The 8,545-nt window shown below is 36.1% G+C and overlaps 1 protein-coding gene across 2 annotated transcripts; it reads left to right on the top strand.

The window, feature by feature from the left end:
- Positions 1-2,988: 2,988 nt before the first annotated feature.
- Positions 2,989-8,482, top strand: LOC128190899 (uncharacterized). 2 transcript variants are annotated; one of them, XM_052863139.1, is made up of 2 exons: positions 2,989-3,294; positions 8,191-8,482. In XM_052863139.1, the coding sequence occupies exons 1-2, from the start codon at positions 3,048-3,050 to the stop codon at positions 8,352-8,354; spliced, it is 411 nt and encodes a 136-aa protein (XP_052719099.1). In that variant the 5' UTR covers positions 2,989-3,047; the 3' UTR covers positions 8,355-8,482. The 2 variants fall into 2 exon arrangements, with proteins under 2 accessions (XP_052719099.1, XP_052719097.1); XM_052863137.1 differs by lacking the exon at positions 8,191-8,482 and adding an exon at positions 6,597-7,402.
- Positions 8,483-8,545: the final 63 nt, after the last annotated feature.

The following is an 8,545-nucleotide window of genomic DNA, read 5'->3' as shown; positions in this document are numbered from 1 at the left end:
GACCCTTATCTTTCAAACATCATTCAAGGTCACTGCACACTTTTTGACCATAGGTAATTTTTGAGTGAAGTTTAAGCCAGATTGGACCAAGGGGAGAAGAAATATACTCCAGATAAGGATTTTTCATATAAATCTACTATGCCTTCAGCTTCGACCTAGAAGCATGGTTAAAGGTCACTGCACTCTCTGTGGGTGAAGTATGAGCCAGATTGGGGCAGAGGGAGAGAAGATATGCTCTGGACAAGAGATCTCGGACGGACAGACGGACGGACAGACAGACTGATCACTATAGGGCGCCCGCAGTGCGGCGCCCTAATTACTGCAACGTTCAATGCTAAAAATATTTTTTTGCAGCAGATCTACTTTTCAACGTCATATACTAGTAATGCGAGTGGGGTAATGCTTAATCGAGTGAATAGTCGCATTGACTATGATCCATTATCTAAATAAAGGTTCTAAAGAGTGTCTATTTAAAATCATTGCTCAAACAAATCAAACTTCGCCATACATGCACTTCAAAATGTTTAAAGATCAAACCAATAAGGAGGCGCCACCTCTTTTTTTTTTTTTTTTACTTTCAAGCATTTTTGATAATAGAAAATGTTCCTTATGATTCTTTCAGGTTTATTTTTTTACTCTCAAGCATTTATGATTATAGAAAATGTTCTTTATGATTCTTTCAGATTACTCGAATAGTTATTTTACATTTACCGCCTTCTCATAACTAATGTCCATAAGATATTTTCATACTTGCAAACAATAGCGTCAGAACTCTTCGGCCGTTTATTAGCTGAATAATATATCAATATGATATAATACCGTCTAAATCGACTCAAAATGCATAATCTCTGCAATAATTCAAGAATCAAAATATTTTGAAATGTTACATATTTCACTCAACCCGTACTTGCAGAAGTCTCTGTCTAGTTAGCAAACACTGAAAACCCTTTTAAAAACCGAATTACAACCCGCTGTAAAAGCTTGAAAAAAGCTAGTGGGGATCATGTCTTAACATAATTGAAATTTAAACGTTAACCACTCGCGTTTGATAATTATATCATTTGTAGTAGAGTTCTTTTATATAGAATAATAAAAAAAATCTAGGCCTATGTATTTTGATTTTATCACTATTCTACAACAAAGTTTTGTATTTCAGTGATATATGCCAGGGTACTCAAATAGCTTTTAATAACTTTTAAAAGTCTTTGACAATAAATAAATAATAAAGTTAGCTATGTACACTGTTTAAAAACCTGTATTGAATAAGAAGTATATTAAAAACACCTTATATTGAAGGAACATTGTCAAAATTTTTGTCAATTTTTTTTTTCATTTTCTATATTGTTTACAATGCTTTTGTAATGCAATTAATGAAAAAATTGATTTACAGTTACATTGTATTTATCGTTTAAAGACATGAGCTGGTGTGTAATACTCCTCTCACCAAATAATGCAATCACAGCTTTTGCAAAATTGTTTTGTTCTAATGATTTAACTTTTCTTGCAGGGTTTTCACCAGTACAATTTCCTTGATTTTCTGTATATCATTACATATATACAGTGGTCATTGTTTGTCAGCTAATTCCTGCATTGTGGATTCTTTATCGATTAAACGCGAGAAAACTTTATTTAATGACATGATGGAAAACGGAAAAAATATTGTATTTATGAGTTTAAATTTTAATCACTCGTACATGAATACTTTCCTACAGAACAAAAAATTAGAAAGATGGGTATGGGTTGCCAATGACTACCGATATATTTTGAGTTATCCTGAAGATGTGGATGTTTTCAGTTTTGGTCTGCTGAAGGCAAAACAAGATTCGTTAGAAATAAAAATAAACATATTGAATATAACAGAAGAATGTGAGCGTCAATTTGACTCTTACATTGCTCAATATATTTCAGAAATTTTACATAATAGTACAAAACCCGACTTTAGAATAGACGCATCCAAAGGATACATGTATATATGCCATTCCAAAGTTAAAGACGTCGTTGGAGAATACATAAGTAATATATCTGCCGTCAATATCGGATATCCATTCTTGTGCTACACCGACAACAGTACATCTATTGTAGAAAAATCGTATGTAAACCACATTGTTATCTTCATTGTATTATTTACCTACTGTTTTTATCCACTTGCAATGGAAATGGCATTTTGTATAGAAGACAGAAAAATGCGCCAAGGATTTTATTATATGTCCGAGTCTCCATATGGTCCATCTGTATTTTGTAAAAGAATTCTTTTCGCAGGCAATAATAATTACATTTATCGCTATATACGGTAAATGCCATTTATCGAAGAAGAATAAATCAAGCGGCATAACTCTAATAATTTTAGTAACCAATATTTTATCCAAGCGCGATAACTCTAAATCAATAGGCGCGGGTACTTAAATGTCAATAATGTAATGACGTCATTATTGCGCGTGCAATTATCGATCCGTTAGACGCTGCCGATATCGAACAGACGACGGACGTGTAGATTGACAGAGAAGTAATTCTAAAGTTTGTATGTTGTAAGGAATTTGGTATGTACCGTTAACCAGTTTATAAATTTGATGAGGCGTTGGAAGCGATTTGGGCGTTTCCATCACCCCAGAAAAAGGGGATAATGTATCAAATTGTACTTTATAGAAAATAGTTTGTCTATAAGTCTTCGAATTCAAAAAGTTATATTAAAAAATTAGTTATGTGCAAATACAGATTTTTAATATATATACCAATTTAGCTTTTTGCTCTACATAACATATTATAAAAATAGTATAATCGATAGGTCAGAATAAAAAAAAAAAAAAAAAAAAAAAAAAAACCAAACAAATAAATAACAAAGAATATGAATAATATATAAATTATTAACGGTGTGGTATATTGATGCAATAACCACTTCTTTTTTGTAATTAATGACGTATATAGATGTATATATATATATATATATATATATATATATATATATATATATATATATATATATTTTAAAAGATTGAATAGCCTAATTTATACGTGTAAAATTAACATAATTATTGGCAAACGTTTTTAGTATGATGTTACGGTCAAAAAGGAAATCAAAATCCCCATATGCCAGGCCAACACGTGCACCGGCCGCCGCCAGAAAAGCAGTGTCAGTCAGTAATAGCAACCGCCAGACACCTGATGATGCTGACCCCCAGGCAGTAGCAAAGGCAACGGAATCATTGAATTTGGATACCCACTCTGATGGCAGTGGTCCAGCGTTACATCAACCACTCATACTTGGACCTTCATCGTCAATGGCAGCCCATTCATCAGGTACAATAAACGCTATTGACAATTGTACCGATGCTTTGTGTAACGGCATGCAAATGTTCAACACGCCAAATTCATTATGTAGTGTAACAGATGCACTGGGTACCCATGTACCTCAGATTGTTAGACAATCTATTTACAACAATGAATTTGTCCACATGCATAAAATGTTACCCCTCAAACCTCATGACGAACCCCAACAACAATTAGCTTTTGTCAATGGTAAATTGGTTATCCAGCCAAAACACAAAGAAATTAAAATTACTTCTGTTGAAACCTGGACAAATGCATTTCTCGTGTTCAGCAGCATTTATCTGACCAAGTTCCCTGAACACACCTAAGCTATCCTCAAATATATGAACACCATTCGCACAGCTGGCCAACGTTCGCCTAATTTGAACTGGTTAAATTATGACATACAGTTCCGATTAAAACGCTCTCGAAATCACACGGTAGATTGGGGTTCTATCGATGCTGAGCTTTGGCTTCTTTACGTAGCGCAAGGTTCCTTCCTCACAAGCCCGCAAATGACAAATTTTTCGAATAAATCGGCCAAATGCTATGAATTTAATTACAAAGGTTCGTGCGGCCGACCTTACTGTAATTATCACCACGTGTGTCTAAAATGCAACAACAACCACCCTTCTATTTACTGCAGGGTTAACAACAACCAATCCATTCGCCAAGAGAGAGGGAAACCCCCAGCATTCGACCATATGCGACAATTCCCTTATAGAGGTCAAGGCCGTGGGCAGTCAACAGGCAACGCAAGACCTATGGGACATGGCTCCAACCCCGGTCAAACTTAATGTCTTAAAATCAATGCTTACTAATTATCCAGATCAAAATACAGCTCATGAATTACTAAACGGGTTTGAATACGGTTTCAACATTCATTATTCTGGTACACGAGAATTTCACGTTTCAAAAAACATGAAATCTGCAGAAACTCACGCTGATGAGCTTCATTTAAAAATCTATCAAGAAATTTCACTGGGGAGAATAGCTGGTCCATTTTACACTAGACCTATTTCTAATATTAGATGTAGCCCTATTGGTCTAGTTCCTAAAAAACAAGGGGGGTGGCGCATGATTTGTAATTTGTCAGCACCACAGGGCAACAGTGTTAACGATTTTATAGACCCCAGTCTCTGTTCAGTACATTATACATCATTTGATACTACTATAAGTATGGTTCAAAAACTTGGTCCTGGGGCTTTATTAGGCAAAAAAGACATAACGAGTGCTTTCAGACTACTTCCGATTCGACCCGAAGATTTTTCATTGCTCGGCTTTTATTTTGACAATAAGTATTATATTGATAAATGTTTACCTTTCGGTTGCTCTATTGCATGTGCCACTTTTGAAAAATTTTCAACAGCTTTGCACTGGATAGTGGAAAATCAATCCACACACAACACATTAGTCCATTACCTGGATGATTTTTTGTTCGCTGGCCCAGCTAATACTTGTATATGTCAAAACCTTATGGGATCATTTGATACAATATGTAAAGAACTTGGGGTCCCGCTGTCAGAGGAAAAAACAGAAGGCCCCTCTACATACATTACATTTCTTGGTCTAGGTATCAATACTATTAACCAAACCATATTTATTCCAAAGGACAAGGTGGACACCCTTAAATCAATGATTCATAATGTATATACGCGAAGGAAAGTTACATTAAAAGTTATGCAATCATTAGTGGGGTCACTAGCATTTGTTACGAAGGCAATACCTGCAGGTAGGGCGTTTTGTAGACGATTTTACGACAGTCTTTCGCAGGGATACAAAAAACATCACTACATTACAATATCAAAAGCTCTACGAGACGATATGGAGGTCTGGTTAAAATTCCTTTCCGAATTTAATGGTACCACACTATTTCCCGATATGCACTGGTCAAATGGGGACACATTGCACATATCCTCTGACAGCTCTGGCTCTTTTGGGTGCGGGGCAATTTTCGGTTCACATTGGGCCTATCTTCAATGGCCATTAGACTGGTCATCCGAAGATCGTAGAGACTTGACCTACCTGGAGTTAGTGCCAGTAGCGCTGGCAATTCAAATTTGGGGTAGCAAATTGCAGTCTAAGAAAATTATAATGCACATTGATAACATCGCAGTAGTTCAGATAATTAATCAAAAAACATCAAAGTCATCAAGAGTTATGTCCCTTCTTAGACCTCTATTGCTTCAGCTCCTCAGGTTCAACATTCAAATTAGATGTGTGCACATACCAGGTCCTTCAAATACTATAGCTGATGCTATATCTCGTTTTCAGTGGCAAAAGTTCAGAAATCTGGCCCCATATGCGGATTACTATCCATGCCAAATTCCATCGGAATTTTGGAACCATTTGAAAAGGAAGTAGAAAAACTACTCGACGCATCAGTTGCTCCAAACACTCAAACTGTTTATCAGAAAGGCATTGACTTATTCATGCAATTTAGAGGGCTGTATAACATCCAAGACATTTGGCCTCCATCTGTTGACCAAATTATCAACTTTATAGCATTTTTATCATCTAAAAGCATATCATATTCAACTGCCAAAACCTACTTAGCGGGCATTAGTTTTAGTTTGAAGTTAAGCAATCTTCCTGATCCATGTCAATTTTTCATTGTAAAAAAACTACTACTCGGTTTTAAGCAACTCAAACATAAAAAGGATACTAGAAGTCCAATAACTTTCCCACTGTTAAAAAAAATCGTAGCTTCTTTACAACATGTTTGTAGTAATTATTACGAACAGATCCTTTTTTCCACTGCGTATACACTTGCATACTTTGCCTTACTAAGGGTAGGTGAGATAACCAGTACGCGTGGGAATTCCTGCAATTCAGCACTGTCTTTGCACAACGTATCCATATCAACGTCATGCATCACCATTATATTAGATAAAACTAAAACAGACCAAATAGGGAAGGGTATAACAATTCAAATTAACTCGACAAACGAAAATAAAATGCTTTTTGACAATATGCGAGCATTTTTAAAACAACGTCCAACAAGCACCGATACATTGCAATTTTTGTGCCATATTGATGGTTCACCCTTAACTTACTATCAATTTAACCAAGTTTTGAAAAAATCACTGTCATTTTTGAGGCTTGACGTTACAACATTTAAGTCCCATTCATTTAGAATAGGCGCAGCCACATATTTATACATGCAAGGGGCGCCAGAGCAGGAAATTAAAGCTAAGGGTCGGTGGCATTCTAATGCTTTTCAATCATATATACGTCCTAATACAGTAGTATTGTAATATCAAAGTCTTTACTAAAGATAAATAAGTTTACAGGCTCTTCACACATCTGGATAGTAGGATCTTCAATCATAAGGAGGGCCCAGGATTACTGCAATCAGTCAGCAATTGGTTCAAATTTGTCTCTGGAATCCTTAAATGTCACCGTGAATTGGTCTGGAAGGGGCGGACTAAAATGGGAAGAACTTGACGATCATATCTCACTACTGCTTCAGGAGCATGGCACCCCACCTCGTGTATTGATCATTCACTGCGGTGGTAACAGTATTGGGCTTGTGTCACTTAAAAAACTTCAGTTACAAATGAAATCACTCATGGGTTATTTACACCAAAAAATGTCAAACACTTTGCTGGTATGGTCAAACATACTTCCCCGAAAATATTGGCTGCACATGATATCAAGCATAGCAGCAGAGCAGGCCAGAATACGAATAAATAGCTCCTTGGGGTCATTTGTTTGTAAAAAGCTCAACGGGGCACTAATACGTCATCCAGATATTGATATCAACCAGCCGAAGTTATTCCAAGATTATGTTCATTTATCGAAACTTGGTAATTTCTTATTTACAAATACCATAAAAACTGCCCTCGTTAAGTTCCTGACAACAAAACAAAATGTCTACCCGTGCATTTAATTCGGCGGTATCTGTTTATGGTCGTCCAAAACTTTGTTTAATTTGAACAAACCTACTGCCCCCTATCAACCCGTTTCAACTTCTCTATCCATTCCCTACTTATATGCACGTGTATTGGAGACAGTGTGCATCCTCATAATGTGTTGGTTTGCTAATTCAAAATATTATTGCTATTCGTCTTGATTGAAAAAGACTTGAAGTGTTTGTGTCGTTGTTACTTATCTTGCAGTATTTAATTGAATTGATTTGATTATATTGTTTATTGCGTTGCATTAAAAGGCATGATGTCTTGTTCGCCAAATCACCGCCTTTTGATTGGCGGATGGATCGCGGTACCCGTGCCTCGCGTCCCGCAATCCACTTGGCAGAATTTTGCAACAAGCCATCGCTGGCAACTTCTGTTCACCGTCCAGGGTTGCCAGCAATACATGGCTCCTTGTTATCTTCATATATAATGACTAAATTTCAGCGCCAAATGCCATATTGAGGATCGGCGCTTATCCATTGTAATTTTATAAAACTTATGAATCATATGTACATGTTGAAATATTGAAATCATAATAAAGCCATGACAGATACCGCCAACACTGTAGTCGTTTCTTCTTTCAAGATAATTACATTTATCGCTATATACGGTAAATGCCATTTATCGAAGAAGAATAAATCAAGCGGCATAACTCTAATAATTTTAGTAACCAATATTTTATCCAAGCGCGATAACTCTAAATCAATAGGCGCGGGTACTTAAATGTCAATAATGTAATGACGTCATTATTGCGCGTGCAATTATCGATCCGTTAGACGCTGCCGATATCGAACACCCTCCCACCCACACCATTATCATTATTAGTAAAGGATAAACATAGTAAAATAGGTTTTTTAGTCCATTGAAGAATAGTTATAAATTATTTTCCCTTCATCATTAATTATACTGTCTTGTTAACCTTGCCTCATTTGTTTCTCTTCTTCTGCTTTCTTTTTATTGTTCGTTACAGTTATAATCCAATCAACGTCATGGCTTTACTTTGGTCCTGCTGAACATCAAGCTGGTCGGCCAGACTGCAGAATTTTGCAACAAGCCATCGCTGGCAACTTCTGTTCACCGTCCAGGGTTGCCAGCAATACATGGCTCCTTGTTATCTTCATATATAATGACTAAATTTCAGCGCCAAATGCCATATTGAGGATCGGCGCTTATCCATTGTAATTTTATAAAACTTATGAATCATATGTACATGTTGAAATATTGAAATCATAATAAAGCCATGACAGATACCGCCAACACTGTAGTCGTTTATTCTTTCAAGATAAATACCTCGCAACATAGCGTGTAATATTGATCGTAACAGT

The sequence above is a fragment of the Crassostrea angulata genome, chromosome 6 (genome assembly GCF_025612915.1).
Source record: "Crassostrea angulata isolate pt1a10 chromosome 6, ASM2561291v2, whole genome shotgun sequence".
NCBI lineage: Eukaryota > Metazoa > Mollusca > Bivalvia > Ostreida > Ostreidae > Magallana > Magallana angulata.
Note: the sequence above shows the minus strand (reverse complement) of the source record. Positions and strands in the feature narration are given on the sequence as shown.

Bases quoted from the DNA above. Each gene is read 5' to 3' on its own strand.
- LOC128190899 (XM_052863137.1), top strand. From the start codon at position 3,048: ATGATGTTACGGTCAAAAAGGAAATCAAAATCCCCATATGCCAGGCCA. The intron at 3,295-6,596 runs GTACAATAAACG...ATAAGTTTACAG, and splicing joins AATGGCAGCCCATTCATCAG to GCTCTTCACACATCTGGATA.